The sequence below is a fragment of the Oryzias latipes genome, chromosome 15 (assembly GCF_053564925.1).
Source record: "Oryzias latipes strain Hd-rR chromosome 15, Olatipes_Hd-rR_3.1".
In the NCBI taxonomy this organism is placed as follows: Eukaryota; Metazoa; Chordata; class Actinopteri; order Beloniformes; family Adrianichthyidae; genus Oryzias; species Oryzias latipes.
Genome location: NC_136251.1, coordinates 31,112,449 through 31,133,106, shown reverse-complemented (window position 1 = coordinate 31,133,106; position 20,658 = coordinate 31,112,449). Strand labels below are relative to the sequence as shown.

At 41.7% G+C, this 20,658-nt stretch overlaps 1 protein-coding gene across 4 annotated transcripts in view; it reads right to left on the bottom strand.

Moving 5' to 3' along the window:
* The window catches only part of LOC101172103 (phosphofurin acidic cluster sorting protein 2), a 51,325-nt gene extending 34,601 nt beyond the window's left edge, over positions 1-16,724 (bottom strand). For 2 of the 4 annotated variants that reach the window (XM_023962983.2, XM_023962984.2), the window contains exon 1: positions 16,372-16,724. In XM_023962983.2, coding sequence (XP_023818751.1) covers positions 16,372-16,577 — 206 coding nt within the window. In that variant the 5' untranslated portion in view covers positions 16,578-16,724. The remainder of the gene's footprint in view (positions 1-16,371) is intronic. The other 2 variants (XM_078931564.1, XM_078931565.1) reach the window with 1 other exon arrangement.
* Positions 16,725-20,658: the final 3,934 nt, after the last annotated feature.

The window sequence follows — 20,658 nt, the reverse complement described above, 5'->3', positions numbered from 1 at the left end:
CTGTAATCCCCCTTCAGAGGTTAGATTAAAAACCTGAGAAAGAACATGAACAGTCAGGTTTAGATATGGTAATAAAAAACAGCTGTTGTTAAACTTCTAGCTTTATTACACCAAACTGATGGTTTTTTGCTTTGAAAACACAGAATCCAGAGCAGCCTCTTTGCTTTGAAACCAGCTGATTCATTGTGCAGAATTCGCTAAATGACATTCGTCCTTCTGCGGAGGAATGTGGCTTATAACTATACGAGTTTTCCTTTTTTCTGTGTTCAGCAGTTGACGCAGTTTCATCCCGGCTTGGTTCTTCTGGATCAGAATGCAGCAGTTGTCGGGGGCACAGTGAAAGGGGAGGTGGTGGATGGGGGGTGACCGATGTAACCGAGGAGAAAAAAAGACATTGTGTACGTTTGGAATGTGCTGAGGGGCTTCCTTGGAAAAAGAAAGACTTCTAGTAATGCGTTCAGAGCTTTCAACAAACCAATCCTTGTAGCCTGTATTACAAAGCTTTCTGCTTTAAAGGAAGTTTGCAGATGAACTAGAGGAAGAGGCTGACCCAAAAAACTTCTATACAGTCAAAGCCTTTTCTGTTCTGACGAAAGCACTTCCTTCTTTAATAACACAGTGATTTGTTCATGTCTTTATGCATAATTTACTCTAAATAATGGGAACGCTGGTCTAAAAGCTGCGTCTTGTGAATATTTCATTTCCTCGTAGCATTTTATATAATGGTGGGGGGGGCATAGAACACTGGAAATGTGCTCATGCAGCAACAGCCTTTTAATTGTTGCTATTTTCAGAGTAAGCATAACAAAGACTGTATGATGCAGACATGACAGCAAATTCACAAACCAGTGAAATGATCAAAGTCTTACATGAATAAAAGCAACCCAGAGGACTTGGGGAGTATTCAGTTTTGGTCTGTGTTCAGGATGGGCTTCATGCCGCTGATTGTGTAATAAACATGAATCATATAAAGTCATAGAATTCAATAGCTAATTGCTAGTCTAAACTAAACAGACTTAACTAAAAGTTGTTTTAATGAGCCTGCATTCATCTGAACACATTTTTTTTACTTGTTCTGTCCAACAGCTGAGCAAACACATTAGAGCTGAAGGCCTTTCGTGTTGGACAGGTTTTACTATCAAAAAGGAGGTTATAGAACTTCCAAAAAGCAGAGTGTACGTTTGTATAAACCCCTTTTTGCTTTTTATTATATTTTATTTATTTGTTACATTTAGTGTGTGTGGGGGTGGGGGTGGGGTAAGTATAAAAGAGAGAGAGGTGGAGAAAGTGGGGGATACGAGCGTTGATTTGAATAATTTATTATTTTAAGCTGTAACAATTATACCTGATCTGCTGAGACGACAAATATTACATCAAAAGTGAAACTCTGAGGAAATTAGGAGGAGGGATGAAGCAGACAGGGAGCAGTGTGCACGTGTGCACGTGCACATGGGGATGGAGATACACGCATGCTGCCGAGGTGAACCATGTGTTCAAAAGGGGAACCAGATCCTACCCAGCCCGACCAGGTATAGGTGAACCCGGCATCAGGCGCACTCGGCCGTACCAGGCGGCACCCACGGGGGCCACCGGGCGCCGGACACCGAGACGCAGGCCCAGGACGAAGCCAGGGGCCTGAGGACCCATGAGCCACCCACCGCCCAGCCGGAGCCTCGTCTCCGTGAGCCAGCCCCGGCACCCGACCCAAGCAGCCCAGAGATCACCGCGCAACCACAGCTCCACCCCACTACTCTACCCTCTACGGCCCCCTCACCCGCCATGTTCCTCAACCCCTCCTCCCATATCCCCTCTAATGCCTTTCAACCTCTGCAATGGGGAGGGGGAGCCCCTGTGGGTCACGGCGAGCCAGCCCCCAGGTCTGTCCCCACCCATGCACTCTCACACACACACAATCTTCTGGTTGTGAACACATTTCAATAAGTTGCTGTGTCTCATCATTTGCATCACGTTTTGGCACAAACCAAGACCATCATTGAAAGGATCTGGTTCCTGGTCCCAGACCAGGGTCCGCTTGGCTGTATTCAGACTGAAAATCTGTTCCTGATTATGGGGGGAAACAAACTCTGGTTCACTCTAAGCAGACCAAATGTGTCCAGTCTGAATACACCCTAAAACTATATGGACTATATGGAGCCAAATGAGCCATAAAAGCTTATCCTGTACTCAGGCTTGCATGCAAAAGCTATTTTAAATCTCAGACTTCTGGTTATGTGTCTCATATGAGCATATATTTGTTAGACTTTAATTCCCGGAATGAGATCTCCTTATAGTCACTGAGAAAGAACAGGAAGAGACTAAAGAGGCAGCAAGACGAGGCTTTTCTGGCGTACAACACTGTATTTATAATAATGTCTGCATTTCCAACTGTCACAACATCTACAGCAGCAGCACCAAATGTTTAACACGCAATATAGTCAAAAGACTCGGAAGAAAATGCAAACATTTCCCTGGAGAACCTTGAAAATATTCTGAAAGCTGCAGCTAAGAGCTTTGTAGGGAAATCTTAAGTAAATATTATCACTCAATAGTGTCAGAGCATCACTGCCATTCATTATTTAGTCACAGTTGCATCTGTTTCCCACATAGAAATAAAATCAATGTATGGGTTCTGCTGATGTTCTGGTTTTCTGGAAGGTACATGACTGTAAACAAAAATATTATTTAACTTTTACAGTTCTGGTGTAAATATGTCTGCTCTAATAAGTTGTAGTTTCAGTCTAATTTGTTGGTATTTCATCTCTCACAACTCCACCAACATATTCTTCCCAGTTTAGTCTTTGTAAAAAACAAAAGTATCCAAGTCTTTGTGTAACTCAATGAGATCCACTTTTTGTTTTTATTTTTTGTCTAATTTCTCTCACTAGTTAGTTTTTGACCATTACATGCAGTTTTTACAAGAACATGCAGCATTAAATATTTTCCCTCTTTGGGTTTTAGCTTCGTTGTTGGGATTAAAGCCAAATTGTATGTAATTTTTCATAAATGCTGCCACATTAGGACTTCGAGCCAGATTACATCTTTATTTGGTTAAACTGATGCAAAAGGGTTCACAGCAGAAGACAATCAAGTTTAGCCTGTGAGGCTGCTGGATAGATTCTCCTAAAGTAAAATAGACAAAACCTCTTTTACGTTAAAAATGCTACAGACAGAAACAGAAGCCGTTTCCTCCTGAAACCAGGTGAATGAAGCTAACCCGGTTAGTTCTTCTTCTTGGTCTACAGTCAGAAATGATTGGTGTTTCCTTCACACCTCAGTGCTCTGGCCGGGCTTTCTAAAACTCATTACACAGCTTTAATCCTTTGTTGTGGTTCCTGCAGTGCTTCACAATTCTTTTGTTTCTGTCCTGACCCTAAACTGATGAAGTCAGCAGGACAGACGCAGAAATGCTTCATAATGGCTCCAAACAGGGTTTCCATGCAGAAGACGTCACAGGACTTTATCATCTCACTGCAGACCAAACTTTGAAGAAATGTTTTCACTAACTGCACTCATTTCAACATGGAACCAAAAGAGACCAGATTTTTCTTTTTTTTTTCTTTTTTTTTGGGGGGTACATAAAATATAAAAAATACCTTTTTTTTATAGCAAAAAGAGTAATTGTACAAGAATTTTGTGATTTAAAATAAAAACGAACGTGCAAAACATCATGGATAAAAGCACAAAAAGACGGTATTTGTTAATTAATACTGAAGACCATTTCTCTTACAGAAAAACTCGTATTTCATTCGGATTTTGAGATTTGTGCTTGAACACCTACAAAGCTCCCGAAACATCAGAGAAGCTCAAATCTTTGTGTGGCGTTAACGTGCATAGCTTAGTGCATGAGAACAAAGAATCCAAACCCCATCTTAAAGGCCTTTCTTTAACTTCATTTGAGGTCAAATTGTAAAACAGGAAACCAGCTAAATGACATATCTGACAGCATCTGCACCACCATTGCTAACCTGATAAAGCATCAGTGGAGTTTCATCATGCATATTTAATGTAGCCTCAGCTGAGCATCAGACAGGATTAAGCCTGCCCTTTAACTCACAACCACCATAACCCTCTTCATTTGTTCGCTCTCATTAGTGATGAGAAATTTAAGAATAGGCCTCTCCTGCCAGCAGGCGCAGAAGAAACCCTTCTAATGAAGTAATTACGGTGCATCAGGCAGAAAAAGGTCTGGCTTTTACAAATGAAAATTGGCTAGTGTCACTGCTGAACCATTCGTACTTGAAACTAGTTTCTGCTCAGATTTACACAAAGACTAACAATCAATTCAAAATGAGACTGCAAGAATCAATAACTCTATAACAGACAGCAAAAAAGATATGATTTCAATGTCCTAAAAAGTAAACAAAGCTCCTGCTAATGCAGAGAATTGTATTTGGATTAAATTGAACTGAATGTGTGATGACAGCAGCTCTGCTGTTCACTTTTGATGCAGTGGTCACTGAGGATCTGGAGTTAAGCCTCATTAGGTCAACATAAGTGCTGTCGGTCATGAGATGCACAACAGTTTGCAACATAATTATCTCCTGCACATGATTGAACAAACTAGACATTACTCGTGTGTCACTCTGTCAGAAATAATTGCATGTAACTCATTACAAATTATGAAGTCAATGAAGGTAAAAAGCCCTAGTTGTTCATTTTGAACAATCTAATTCTCTGTCCTAAAGTGGATCCAGATCCTCTGTCCTAAAGTGGATCCAGATCCTCTTGATCCAAACTTCCAGCAGTGAGACTCAGACAGAAATTCCTGCTACTGAACAGTTTTCCAGATTCTTGGATTTCTTCCAGATCATCAAGTTAAATGAAATCTGTGTCCAAACCAACAAGTAAACTAGAATGAATGTCAAATCCATTCACATGTTAGTTTCCTAAAGTTCACCACTGTTGTTTTTCCACATCCAAAGAATCCAAAGGGAACATTCTTAGAACATTCTAGACACTGGATGGTCACATGACTTTATTCAAAGTCTGTCCACACATTGGACTGGAATGATGGACGGATCCGTTTCTGCTAATGCACAATAAAATAAACCTACCATTTCCTAAAGGCATTTTTCCAACATTGATTATCAATTTATTTCATTTTAAAATATTTTTAATAATATACGTTAGTTCAAATAACAACCTCAGTCAGATTAATCTGGTTAGATTATAGGAATAGAAATTAATTAATTGATTAAGTCAATTAATCGTTACACCCCTAATAGCCTACGTGCACGATAGAACTTCCGGTTAACTTCCGTGTTTCGAGTGTAAGGCTGACAACTTCCTGTTGGTCGTGTTATTGTTGTGGGGAGTTTTGTTGAGTTGCTAGTTTTGAGTAAATAGGAGCGGATTTCGGGTAAAAGAAAGGCGTTTGGTGTTTCAACGCGTGACAAAGACATCACAACATTGTTGTGTACCCGTGTGCGAATTTGTCAAAGTACAACAGTACTAAAAGCTTTCATAGCTTTCCAGTAGATGTGTCGGTGAGAGCCGAATGGATGGTGAACACGGCGGGAGGACTTCACCCCAAGCAAGACGAGTCGTGTTTCGTATTTGCAGCAATCGGAAAGAAAATGCGTCATAAACACGCCGTTCGGAATACTTTGCCCCGGTCAGACTCGAGTCGTTCGGATCAAAATTTCTTTCCGATCGAGATAGGTGGGTTATACCGATCGTTGATCTGATCGTGGAGCATGAAAACGGTTCATTCCGATCGTGTGTCACTACTGCTCTGGGTTACGTCATGCATAGACGGTGTTTCGCTGAGAGAAAGCATTGGAGCTCATACAGGACCGATCAGCTGCTCTGCGGACGCCCCGCGCAAAAGCGCCGCTCCGCTCTCGCCCCACTGGCTCTCCCCTCTCTTTCACCCCTTATGAGGGAGATGCAGAGGGGTGCGTGTCCACTGACGTCTGGACCCGGCATCAACCGAGCTCTGCGTTCGGGCTCCGGTGCCAGTGGGCCGAGTGAACCTCTCTGAGCACAGCGGCCGGTTTCATTAATGTGTTTGAGGGGAAGGTGCTTTGTTACGTGTGCGTTTTGTTGTTTTGTTATGTGTGAGAATTCGGACTGCGAGCCGAACCGCCGCTCTGGGTTAGCGGCGGCCGGACTCGTGAGGGCAGAGCAGAGCACACAGTGTGTGTGAGCTTAGAGCAGAAATGCCGCTCAGTCCTTAGAAACTGTTCAAAAAAAATCACATGGAATTATGTTTCTAGTTGTGCCCCGACAAAATAAAGGCTGATGTTATTCCCAGACATTTACGTGCAGCCAGGATGCAGATTGCAGCGTTTCCCGCATGGTCCTGGATTTTGTGTCCATCAAAAGGCTAATGTTGTTGGCCCGTTTTGTTAGCCTCTCCCAACACTGGGTTCTTCTTCCAGCTCCGTACTTCTTCCACAAAAAAAGCGCTGACCACAAGGATTAAATATAAAATGATGAGCGGACCGGCACTACATAATATTCCTAACATTAATAAAAGCACGTTTGGAAGATCGCCTCGTATATTACCGAGCTGCTGCATAATATATGTGACACGCTGACAGCAAAGGTTTGTTTACAACGGGACACATTTCCCTTCCGGTATTTTCGACACTATATTTTTTCGACACGATATTTTGCCCATGTAACCACGCACTGGTCGACAATCCTGTAGATGTCGTTCACGTCGATTTTCGGGAGACCTTGTATACAACGGGTGATATATGCCATCTTTCGCAATCAAAATCTGCCGTGTCGCTGCTACAGAAGTCGCAAACCGGAAATGGTCGGCCTCACACTCAAGGCGGCGGAAGTAGAACTCCTTAGTTACGTGCACGGAGCCTATTGGTAAGGATAATGGAAGTTACGCACTCATGACGTACGCCTGATGGTCATACGGTGGCGTCCTCACGTCACCTTCTAGTCATTAGTAGGATGTGAGTAGTGGTTTATTACTGTTGCATGCATGTGATGTGCATGTAACACGCCCATAAAATGTCCTAACAAACTACACTCCGTCTAATTTCTTCATTTCTAACAGTCAGGCTGCAGCAAGGAGCGCGCACGTGTCACGTGAACAGCACTAACGGGCACCTTGTACAGTCTGCTGGATTTGGTGGGGGTTGAAAACAATGAAAAATCCCTACAACATGCCTGCGATTCACCTACTTCATCCTTCCTCACCATTACATGTTGGTTGAGTGTCCCCTGCAGTGTGCCCGTGAAAAAACGTGCATGGACATTTTCTCTCTGCAGGTACACTGAGCGGTCTACCACCTTGATGTCTCCTGTGGGTCACCCGCGTGTCCCGTACAGGTTTGACCATTTTTCACCCAAATACCCACCTGTTAGTAAAGCTTACGCCGCATTTTTTCCATTTGTGCCTCCTAGACAATAAAATCCACTAAATGACACAGTAACACTCCTTTGTTTCTGTCAGACATTGGAAAAGCCAGATGAACTGGTATTTGCTGCCTGAGTTTATGTTAACTTGACTGCAGCTGTTCAGACGTCCGGTTTTACAAAGTCAGGCGGTTTAACTGAATCATCGAAACCTTTCATGTTCGTCATCATAAACTAAAGAGACCACTAAAGCTGGATTTTAATGTTTGATAATGTCTTATTCAAGATGTTCGTTGAATTTTACTCTAATCCAAACCCAGATCCAACACTTACTGATGTTCAACGGATGAATGGTCAGAGATTTGACCTTTTCCAGTTTTTCCTTATGAGCACATAGTTTTAAAACAAAGAGCAAGACTTACTTAGAATTAGAAGTAAGTAAAGGTGCTTGTATGGTTCTTGACGCCTCTTAAAATGAAGGAAGTAGGCCAACAGAACGACATTCAGTTTGAAAATGTCGTTTTTAAAGAAGCCGTGGAGCAAAGCTCAACACAAGCTTGACTTTGGAGAGATGCAAAGACAAAAGCAGGACTCCAGACAGTTCAGTCCGCTTAATCTGTGATTACACAAAGAGGGGGGGGCAGAGGCAGACACATGGAGGGAAAAAAACACATGGAAGCTTGGGATTTGACTCTCGTACTGCCCACTCTGTAGCCAACACATATGTCAAGGTCTGGTGCTTTGAAGACCTTTTTCTGGAAGGAGAGTAATAAGAACTGATCCCAAATAATCAGCTCAGCAGGGTCTCTGATTGGAATAAATAACCATAAAATATACAAATCTGAGATGTGTACTGAGTTTTTGGGATTAGAATATGAGATTTTACATCATCAGTTTGGTCATTTGTGCTGCAAATGTTGATCCCACCTTCCTTCTGAAGTGAAAGGAGTTTGGGGTTTATAGTAAAATCAAAAAAATAGTTGCTACATTTGTACCATGCACTCAGAAGCTGTACATGAACAAACAGTAAACACAAGGAAGCAAAATAAGAGCTTTTTATGAATGGCCAATCGATCCCTATATACATATATGTATATATACATATATATATGTATATATATGTATATATGTATATATATACATATATACATATATACATGTATATATATACATATATACATATATAGGGATCGATTGGCCATTCTGCATGTCAATCATGGACTACTCGGTGAGGATTTTCATTCGCTGACGGATTTTTTAGAAATATATTAACATTTTTTTGGTTATTTATCTTTGCTGGCCTGCGATCTACCATCATGTCCATGAAGATCGACCGATCCATCGTGATCGATGTAATGAGCACCCCTGAAGTATAGCTTCCGTCTAGATGTTCTGTTTGACACCTCTTCATTGTGGTCCGTCTCTCCAATGTGTTTACCAGCATATTCACTGCTATTCCATCAACATCCCAAATGACCCAATTACCTGCAAAGCACTTTAATTGGACTCATGAATCAGGACCAATTCAATTCAATTTATTTTATATAGCCCAATATTACAGCGCAGTTGTCTGAACCAGTTAAACGTGACCTAAGACGACGTCACAAATAACAGGAAAGGTGAGAGTTCTGAGAAATCTGTTGAAGAAAGCAGTTTATCTCCACATATAGACAGAACTGATGACAGAGCTGATGAAAAGATGCTTCAGATGCAGCCTGTGCTCCTAAAGTGATGCATCAGAAGAATTAAATATCAATACAGCCACGAGGTTATTGTGAGGGATGCTTCATGTCGACTCCATCACCTCCTACGCTGCTAACATTGCTGCCAGTGCAGTAATTAATCTGGGGCTAAGTGACCGGTCCAAAAGATGATACGCTCCTCCAGGAGAAAGATCATGACACACAATGTACGGTAGTTGAAGATGATATTACAACAAAAAACATGACAACTAAATACGGTGCATCTTCCAATAAACGCCGGGTCTTAACTGGTGCTCGTTACTTTACTATGGCAGGGCTCCTTTAAGGAAAGGAGAATTAATAACTTGGAACGGACAATGTAATGGCACTAACTATAAATATTTATTTTATAAAAATAAATGGGTGCAGTGGTTAGCACTCTCACCTCACAACCAGAGTTTACATGTTCTCCTTGTGTGTGTGTGGGTTTTCTGCGGGCACTCAGACTTCCTCCCGCAGTCCAAAGACATGTTTCATAGGTTAACTGATGTTTCTGAATTAGGAGTGAGCGTGAAGCCCTGCAACGGACTGGTGACCCATTCAGGGTGTGTCGCGCCTTTACCCCACAGTGCTTGAGTGGGCTCCAGCAACCGGGCCGTGACCCAGAAAGGGATTAAGCAGGTTCTAAAGATAGAATATGTCTATTTTAACAATGGATGGATCGATGATAGCAAACACAAACATTAAACAACCTTAAAAATATTTAGCAGTACCTTTGTTAATATCCTCAATACTCATATTTATTTTTATTGAAGACACAGAAATACCTGGAGCACCAGTCTAACTTAGTTCTATTTTTTTGCCTTTAAAGACCCATTCCAATGAAAGTTGTGTTTCAGGTGTTTTTAGCATTGTTCTTGTCGCATTTTTCTATTGAAAGAGGACATATATAAAGAAAACAAAGATTAAAATAGCATTCCTGAGTATCCCTTTATTCAAATCACTGTGAATTGCCATAAGCCCCCCTCCTCTGCTCCATTCTGATAATCCACCTGCAGACAAATGGATCTCTAAACGTCTTTGTTTTCCTCATCTAAGTTGGAATCTGGATCAGAACTGGACGGCTGGACAGCTACGATATTGCTCACCATTATTGTTGCAGCGGTAATGTTAGATTGCGGTTTGAGGGGCTGTAAGCTAGCAGGACAGTATGTAAACAAAGGGATGATGGGAAACTGGGGCAGGCTTACGCCATGCCATTGGTCCCCCCCACAACTCAGAGGTGAATTTCTAATAAACGCCTGCCGCTCTGCAGACACTTTGTCCTAGAAAACGACACAGAGTTTTGGATTTTGTTTGAAAAAGGAAATAATTATCATTAAAAAAACCCACTGGGAACACTTTGAAAATGGATCAAAAGATGATGGGAGTGAAACTTAAAGCCTGGTGTCTGCGGTAAAAGACGGTGTGGTTTCTGGTAGATCATATCAAAAAACATTCAAGCAGCCTTCCAAACCACCCGTGTGTGGTAACCTCACAACATTTGAATCAGGCTTTTGTTTTTTTGGTTGCATAAACATGCAATGTGTAGAGAAATCCACTATATCTGCATCAGAAGGCGATCTCCCTCTGGCACAGAAAGTTGGACCCCTTTTGCTTTCTGGGACCCACGGAAAGGCCCACACAAGAATTGAGATTTTCTCCCATTCAGCGGTCCAGGCAAAGGGAAAAGAATATTTCTTCTCCAAGTAGGGAATTCACCATGACTGTTCAGGACATGTTTGCCGTACAGCAGCAGATTGAGTCAGCAAACCGACAATCAGCAGCTTCAACCTGGCCTCCTCTCCCCAGAGTCTGTTGTTAGTGAACAATAGAGCTGGAAAGACATGGAAGCAGAAGAGCTTCAGTTGCAATCACGGCTCTCCGGCTGCCAGGAATGCGAAATGCTTCCCAAGGAAATTCCTCCTCCCCCAGGAAAGAAGGAAAGCAAGAGAATTCTGACACATCTCAGGCAGTGGGAGTGAGGATGAAAAAGGGAGTGAAGGCGTTGATTGGTTGACTGTTACCGAAGAGTGTGAACAGAACACTGGGTCATGCTGCCAAGATGGGACTTAGATTATTGGAACCCACTGACACATGAAGGAAATACAAAACATGAAAAGCATGCTGATGCACATGTAACTATATGTTTAGCTCAGGCGGTAGGTACAGCAGCCAAAGGGTTGGCGGATCAATCCCCGCTCTCCCCAGCCAGCGTTCTTTGTGTAGTTTATTCGTACTTCTTCCGTGGTTTTAACGTGGTTCGTTCGTGACACATCTGTGAAAATTTCATGTGAAGACCACAACTTTTCTCACTTTTTTTATGTATGTTCACGTATGATCAGTTTTCAGAAGCCATTTGTTTAAAAGTATGTAAATATGACCCTGCTGCTGTGAAATATTGCTGTGTCACTGTCCTAAACTGGAACTGGATTGTGGGGTGGAGGGGGCCTGTTTATAATTCCAAAAGGAAGCAGTGGATTAAGCAGCCAGTGTCAGAGTGTGCTGCATCAGATTACGAGTTCCTCTTTTCCTGTTATGAAATCAGATGATCTCAACTCTCTGTTTAAGAGAAGCAACATCCCTGATTTAAGAGGAACTTCCTTATTTTTTTTAGGTAAAATGGGAAATTAAGGGGGAAATTATGCAAACAAACAGGTCTTTCTTTATTTCCCCTACTGGATTTAGGGTCTAACGCAGGGGTCGGGAACCTATGGCTCGCGAGCCATATATGGCTCTTTTGATGGTCACATGTGGCTCGCAGACAAATCTTTAGTTATACTTTTATTTCATTAGACCAGTCCTTCTCGGGCGCGATGCGATGCAAGAGGCGCGCAGTAGTGGTGGTGCTTGGAGAGAGAAATCTGCGCCAGCACTAGTATAAGTTTACTATTATCTATTATTTCACAGAGTTTGTACCAGCCGGAAACCTGTGAATTGCCGTGCCTAAAACTGCGCCCTCCCGTCTCTGAGAAAGAGCGTGCAGTTGCGGGGACGGGACGTCTGAGGAAGAAAGCAGAGGATGGGGGGGTTGTGGGGACAGGCCGCAGGTGAATCGCGCAGGGATTGTAAAAACGTAAAACCCGCTTCCCGTCACTCACTGCAGCGTATGAATGTGTGTTTGGCTCCGCGTCTGCATGTGATAAGAATGTCTCACATCTACAGAACATTCAGACCTACGATCACGTTTAAAGTCCCAACGCCTGCATGAAGCAGAAACTCACCACGTATCAACCGGACTAGACCATCAGCAAAACCACCACGAGAAATACTCATCATTTATTAGCAACAGCATAACAACGTTATTAAAAAGAATCCACAGACTTATTGTACTTTAAAAATGTTGAAATTACATCAAAGCACACATTCATTTGTATATTTAGTTTTAAACATATTGTCGCGGACTGAGTTTGACTTGGCTGTTGGGCCGCGTTAAAAGTTCTGGAGTTCAATGAACGCATCAAGCAGAGATCTGATTGGCTCTCAGTTCTGTCGCTCAGCCTGTTGTTAGGTAGTTTGGACCAATGGGGTTCAGCTATGGGCCGAATAAGGAAAATGGGAGGGCTGGAGCGGGAGGGGGGAATATAAAGTTGGGAGAAGTGCTCTCGTCTCAGCGGGAGAGATTCAGGAGTTGCTGAATTAATTGTACGGCGTTTGTTGCGGTCTGCAGTAACCAGAATAAAGAACCTTAAAAAAGGGTAGGGTTTCCGTGCCTCAGTGACACTACATTGTTGTATGGCTCTTTCGAAATTACATTTCAAAATATGTGGCGTTTATGGCTCTCTCGGCCAAAAAGGTTCCCGACCCCTGGTCTAACGGGTAACACACAGAAAATAACAAATGAAAGTAAAAAGATCAGGATCTCAGACGATGCGGAGACAAGACCCTAACAGAGAAACCTTCAGTACGCAGTAAATCCTGCATCCATGATCCATCACAATGTGATAAAACATTTGATGTTTACGTGTCTACTGACCTAGAAGACAGAACTGCATTGCTGCATTCCTATCTTGACTCTTTTGTCTCTTTCATTTGTTGACACAAATGATGCACATCAGTTTGATTCGCCGAATAGAAAGAAAGAAAGATCTGATGAGAGTCTGCAAAGCCCGCTGAGATAAGGCTCTGACCTTAACAAGACAGCTTGTGACTCAGATGAATCTAATGAGCAGAGAGGATGCTCTACAGACCAGAGAGACCCTGATGGAATGGCCTTCTTACAGCACATTCTATTCATCAAGTCAGATCTGTAGACGCAGCATCTGTGAGGAGCCGCATTAACCTGGATACAAGACAGAAAACCATCCAAACCTCACCAATAATTCATGCTTTGCACAGAATCTAATAAAACCAAAACTCAGACAACCTCCCCCGTACTAAAAATCAGAACATGTGATGAACATATCTCATAATAAACTAAGACCATCATAGACTGAAAACACTTAAATGAAACGTCCCTGTCTTTCTAAATAAAGAACAATTCTTCCTAAAATAACAGGAGAAACAGCTGCTCCCAGAGGTCTCTTGGTCTAAAGCTGCACACCAAAGAAGGAGATCATTCTCAAGCACAGACAAACCAACGATAAACTTCACACACAAGATGTCAACGACTGCAACCGTTACAAGAGCTCGGACTTTTTGATCAGAATCAGCAATCCTTTTATTGTCAGTGTTGCACAAGACGCTTGTGACACAATAAAAATTCTGGTGCTCTCTCCAGCTGTTCGTACAATTATACAAGTCACGGATATGTATAATTGTGTCCATATATACATACATACATATGACTTCTTAAGTACTTCTGTAATCACACACTGTTGTGTTTTTCACATACCTGATCAGAGTCGTCAACAGATGGTGTGATGTGACGTATATGAAATAAAATACAACCGTGTGATGACAGAAGAACCTAAGTCACATACAGGTGTGTATATATATATATATATAAGCTAGCAGTAGAGAGTGAACAAAGGGATGATGGGATATCTGCGGCGGGTTAATTCTGCACCAACAGCCCCGCCCACAACTCAGAGGTGAATTTCAAATGCAGTATTAATAATTAATAATAATAACAGAGTTTGTATTAATAACTATATATTTATTATTAATAATAATCCATTAATAATAATAATAAATATATTGAAATAGTCAGTTCATGAGGAATGGTCCAGAAAAGGGGAAAGAGAAATGAAGCATTTCTAGAATAATTCAAGAAAAACTAAACTAAAGCTGGTTGGTTAGTTAGAAGCTGGTTGATTTTTTCTGTGATCTTAACTTAGATCATCATTAATTATCTCTTCTGCTAGACAGATAATAAGGATTTATTCTAAAACAGCAATCTGTTTCATGTAAACATAGTATGTTTTTACACGAGGAACTGAAACTGTTCTGCAACAAATATGGATCCACTAGTAAACAGCAGATTCATTCTCTGTGTTCTGCTGTAAGACGGATAGGAAACCCTGTGGTGTCTGCTGGTGAAGCTAGAAAGCAATCTTAGTCCAGACACCAATCAGTCTAACCTTAAACAAAACCATACATGCAAACGTGTACCATTTTCTGAATAAACTGAACAAAAGGAAAATCTCACTTGACTGGGAGGTTTATCTCAACCTTAGGGCTTAAATCCAAAAGGTGGATCAGTAACAAAACTTGTCAGGAGACGGGTTGGATAAAGCTGACAAATGCTTTTCAAGGTGGATTCAATATGTTTTAAGCCTTCTTTTTTTCTTTCAATGTTATCAAGCTAACTGCAAAGGAATAACAGACAAAAACGGCATTGGGAGAGGCTTGGTTTTTGAATCAGTAATAAAAGCCTTATGTCTTCATTTGAACGCATGCCACTAAACTGGACACACAATTTGTTGAGAAGAAGCCAACAGCTGCACTCAGAGTGACCCAGCCCCTGAAAGAATGCAGAGGCAAAATCCCCAAAACAGTCTGGAGAGGAGCTCTGCACAGCTCTGCACACCAGTTCATTCTGCAGCCTCAAACACGGATGAGCCGGGGCTTATGGAGGAAGTAAAGGACTCCACATCAAAGACTAACAGCCAAAACAAACATGCAATCGTTTGGTTAATAATAATAATCACCAACAAGTTTTGAAACGATGATTTACAGTTATCTAGTGTAATCTGCAGTGTGGGAAAGTAGATATGATTAGTGCAAAATGCATGACTGCACTGGCGTGATCTTTGTCCATAAAACCTTTAGGACACAGTCACTTAAAAAAAGCATTTTTCCCCTGTTGCTTCCAAATGTGCCATTTTTCCACAACAGGACAGTTTTCACATATGGATTTCAAAGCTCAGCATGTCTGCAAGTTAATCGAGCACGTCATCTTCCAGTTATGCAGATGCAAAAGCAACAGCGTGCAAACAAGCGCACATGCACGCTCACAGCAAAGGAAACCCTCCCCTCACAAGCCAACTTCTGTTCCAATGAGTGAAGCAGATCTGGGTCAAAGCTGATTAATGCGCCTGCAGCCCCCCCAGAGGTTTTTTGGTCAGGTGGCAAAACTGCACACTTACTTGTGAAACAAAAAAACCTGCAAAGTAAAGCAGTGACGACAAAACGTGTCAACAAAACAAAACTGATGAACAGCCTGAGGGTGAGAACCTTTGCAACCACAAAACGACCAAAATGTAATTTCTATTTTCCCCTTTTGGTTGTGTTTCTGCTGATGCTTTGACACAAACATGAAAACAAACAAACAACCACAGAGTTGTGTTGATGTACAGGGCCAGCCAGCTGCTCGCTGCAGCCAGGACGAAAAGGATGCCAATTATGCCGCCGGCATCCATGTCCCTGTATTTATAGACCCGTTATGTAGCTATTAGGTGGCGGGCGCTCCGTAAATCTCAGCGGGCGCGTGGCCGCAGGAGCACGCGGCTCGCGCAGCCTGCGCGCGGACGACCGCCGCAGTTCCGACGGAACTTTTGTTTGCTAGTTCATCTAACGGTCTCTAAACAAATTGATTACACCCCATGTTTACACTAACACTCCAGGCACTTCAACTGCTTCTGTGAAATTAAGGCGTCGTCATGTTGCCAAACTTCAAAAGCACTAAATATATACATTTATTGCGATTAAATAAAAAAAGATTAAAGTATATTTCAAAACGAGACGTTAAGCGCCCGTCCTATTTGCTAGGTAGCATTAGCATTAGCCACCTTGCTAGCTAGCTTGCCAGTTAGCCAATCCGACAGTGTTTAGGATGTGTTGCGGTGGGCGTTTTTTTTTTGCCGTTATTTTTATTTATATCTGTTTCCTTCTCTCCAAACCCTGCAGGTGATGTGTGCTCTGTTGGGACAATGAGGAGTTTTACCTCGGAACGCAGCTGGGGGATGAGCGATCAATCTCCCAGGTTGCAAAGAGGTTCATGGGTACAGGCATGCTGCCCGAGCCGGAGCCCATGACCACAGCCCCGGCTAGCGCTCCTGTCGGGAGGGTGGTCGGTGAGGGTCCACCGCCGCTGCCCGGGTTCAGGAAAGCGGCCCGCACGCCTCCTCTCTCCACAGCCGCCGCCATCATTACCGCTACTGCCTGGGAGCAGTTCTAGTAAAGGGTCGGACAAACGCGGGAGCCGCTAAGCCCTGTACCGCCTGCTCCTGTTCGTTCGGTCTCCCAGCTTCCCTTCATCGACTGTGGATGGTGATGGGCGGGGCGGGGCCTGTCACTGAGAAAGGGAGCAGCGGGGCGGGGCCTGTCACACGGAATGGGAGCAACGGGGCGGGGCATACCACTGAGAAAGGAACTAGCCGGGCGGGGCCTATGGCTCAGAAAGGGAGCAGCGGGGCGGGGCGTCCAGTGAGCAGCAGGCCCCTAAAGATGCATCTCACCACACCTTAAAGGCTTAAAGCCATTTAACATAAACATGTATTCAATTTTTTTTAGCTTTATTTAAAATTAATATTTCTGATGTGAAAAGTAGCGAGGGCAGGGCATCCCTGCATCACCACACTTTGCATTACATAGGGGGTGCAACAATTCATTTTCCCCACAATTCGGTTCAAACCTTGATTTTTGGGTCTCGGTTTTGTTTCGTTTTGACATGTGTTTTTTTTCATTACAAAGGAAAAGCAAAAAAATAAATAAATAAATAAATTCAAGAAAACATTTTAAATGAGCTAATAAGCAAGTAAGAATCAGGACGACCTTTCAGTTTGCTTGGTGGCTTGGTGTAATGTAATAAAACAATAAACAAAAAATCCTTCTTACGTGTTCTTATGAGTTTGACACCTTCAGTGTAAACATACTGGTATGCAATAGCAAAGATTCACTTTCCCCACGATTCAATTCAATGGAGTAAAAATACGGTTTAGTTTTAAGACCAAATTCCAGAAATGACCCAACCATCACACCAGGGCAGGCGTCTGCAACCTTCAACACTGAAGCCGGCTTCTCATGAACCAAAACTTTTTAAGAGCCGCAAGATCGTCCTGCAGAAAAATACAACACGTCTTTGTATTATTGTTATATATTCAATCAATCAATTTGTTTATATATATATATATATATGTGTGTGTGTGTGTGTGTGTGTGTGTGTGTATATATAGATATGACTGAACTTTTGCTTTTTGGGGGATGAATAAAAACTTGGCAGTATAAATACAAGACACCATTTTAATCTCATTTTAGGCAGATATGAGCTAAATAAGTCTACTTTGGGGCATGGTTCATCATCCTTTTTCCCTTTTTATTCATTTTAATCCAAATCTGAATATGATTTTTTTGTTTTAGACCCAATGTAAAAAGTATATGAAGGCCGTACAAATACTTGTTTTTCTGTTTTCTCCTTGGACAGAAACCAAACATTTGTTTTGCTTCAAATGGACGCTAACAATACAGTGAGCTGAAAGAAGATCAACTTTTTACTAATATTTTACTCAGTAATTAAAATGTGTGCATTCTGGAGGAACGGTAGATCCCACTGGGCCTCTTGATCGTGATTTCAACAGCAATATATGAAACAAAAACTTTGCTCATGTTAGGAGACATAAATGAATAAATTTATCAGACTAAGTTTCAATCTCTGTTCACTAGTACCCTTATTCTGTAAAATATCATTTTACTTTTTGTCAGCCACAATGAGGGAGGGGTGAGGCCCTGGAGCATCATGTTGCAGACCCCCACTCTATAAAGGGCTAACTTGAGGGCCCAACACAAGGCTATGCTCACTTCATGTGGTCTCCACGCTGTCGTTCGAGTAGATTTCAGGTGACTGGAGCCTCACATCTCAACCCCTCAGGGTTCACACTGTCAGCCAGAAAACATGCAAAAATTGGACCAAAGATTCACATTTTTATTTAGATGTTTATTCATTGGACATGTAAAGTTAAATCTTGTTCCAGCTTCAGCGTTTTAGAAACTTTTGCTGAAGATTATTTGTGTTTGGACCTTTTTGAATTGTTTTGCTAGCGTGTTCCCTTGCATGCCAACTGCTACTCTGATTGCAAACTGGCCTTTTATAGATAAATAAACTAAATTAAATAGAATATCTTGTGGTTGTTTTGTATTTTATTTTTAAACTCTGATGTTAATTTTCAACATCTGACCGAAATTCTGATTTAAAGCCAACAGCACAACTTTAACGTGAAGAAACATATGTACAGTATGAGTCACACAGCCAAGTGATACGTAAGCATTTTCTCCACCAAAATGGAAAAATCTGACAATTTATGAAAACTTGCAGCTCATCTACACACACATTATCTTTTTTATACGTGTTCATAAAATCTTAAAGGCTGGCATTTTTGCAATTTTCCACTTATATGCATGCTCAGCGTAAAAAACAAGGTGTGCAAAGTCAAGGTTTGAACAGAAAACAGTCAGAACAATATTTACTTTTATGATTTATTGCTGTATTTTATGAAGTTTTATTAATATAAGGTGAAAAAGTAACAGTGGAATGATCCAATCTCCATGATAGTTGAGGTTTGACTTTTGTTTTGTCAAAAAGTATCACAAGAACACATCTAAAAACAAATAGTATATCAACTTGTTTTATAAACATACTTTCCTTCTAGAATAATCCCTTTTAAACCTCTGAAGAAACTCAAAAGCTCTCTGGGTGGAGTCAATTGATGAGAGTCTTCAGACTTATGCCCACATTTCCTGTCTTCCTCCAGGACACAGAAATCTGTAACATTATTGACTTTGTCAAGTTGTTCTTTTTTACTTCCATTAGAACAGGAATCTCCTTTATTCCTCCTCCAGGGCCTGCAGGCTCCTGTGCAGCTACCACTCCGTTCTGTAACAAAAGAGTTTATCTGGGAAGGTGGAAGGCAGTTGGGTAATCTTTTTGTTGTTTTTTAATTGTGCTTTGCAGGTTTCGCCCAGCCGATTGCCTAACCGTGGAGTTTAAGCCAGTCTGCCCACTCTCCAACTGCCACGAGCTGCAGGTCTCATCAATCTTTCCCATTCCAAGTCGAGTCAGCGCCGGCGAGCTGAACTGTAACAAAGGTTAGGTATTATCCTACCCAGAATCTAGCGTGTTTAACTCTTGATGAATTACAGATTCATGTTTGATTTACAGTTGTGGCCTATGATTTAAATATGTACGCCTGGTCTCATAAAGCAAAAAACAGTCAACTGGAAAATTATCTAGGAGGAGCGGCCTTTCCAGAAGAAAATGCAGCGTTGAATGAAAACAAAACTTAAAGGGTCATAATTGGAAAATAAATAAAATAAAATAAATAAATAAAGAAATGATCAAAGTTGACCATAAATAAAGTTAAAACAGCACAATAACAAAAAATACATGTTTGTGAAAAATTCCAGAGCCGGGTATCGAACCAGCGAGCTTCTGCACCAAGGATTCCCCATTTATTTCAATGGAGGCAGAAATCCTGGAAATCCTGGAATATCTGGAAAAGTTCAAGGATTTGAAGGACCAAAAGTCAGAGCAGGAAAAAGCTGAAACATTTGGATAGTTGAATAGTTCAAATAAGTGACAAACTGTAAAAGGAGTTAGGCGCCAAAAAATACCGGAAGACACTAGAATAAAGAGAGAAACAGGAAAACAATGGTTGAAGGATTTATAGCATTCAACCAATGATTGGTTTGTTTCTGTCGGGAGGTTTGCTCGAAATCTTTGGAGTAGATTTTTGGGAGTTGAGTAGAGATTAGTATAACATAAAAAGTGTTCATTCAAATTCTTCTTTTTATTTCACTGTACGGTTTTTAACAGAAGGACTTTATTATCAAAACCGTGTCTCAGCTGCTCTTGTATTACACCTGGCACTGTAGTTGCTTCATTCACAGCTCACCAGATGAAGTGTTGTGAAACAGGAACTGTGAGTTAAGACAGCCGACCTGACTTGACTGGACACGCTCCAGAGGGTTGGGTTACGTGATACCGTAACAGTAAAGCCAGCAAAAAAAGTGTAACTGATGTGAAACACTTCATGACGTGCAGAATCAGACCAAGTGAAGAATGTGTGCAATAAAAAACCTAAAATGGGTTTTCCGGTTGTGCAGTGATGCAATGTGCAAATATTACTCTGTCTGGAGGAACGTCTTCTGCTGACAACGGGAAATGTAATTTTAACACTAAAAGTCCCACTCCGATCATCTTCTGATCTATTTTTAAAGCGTTCCCAGTGGTCTTTTA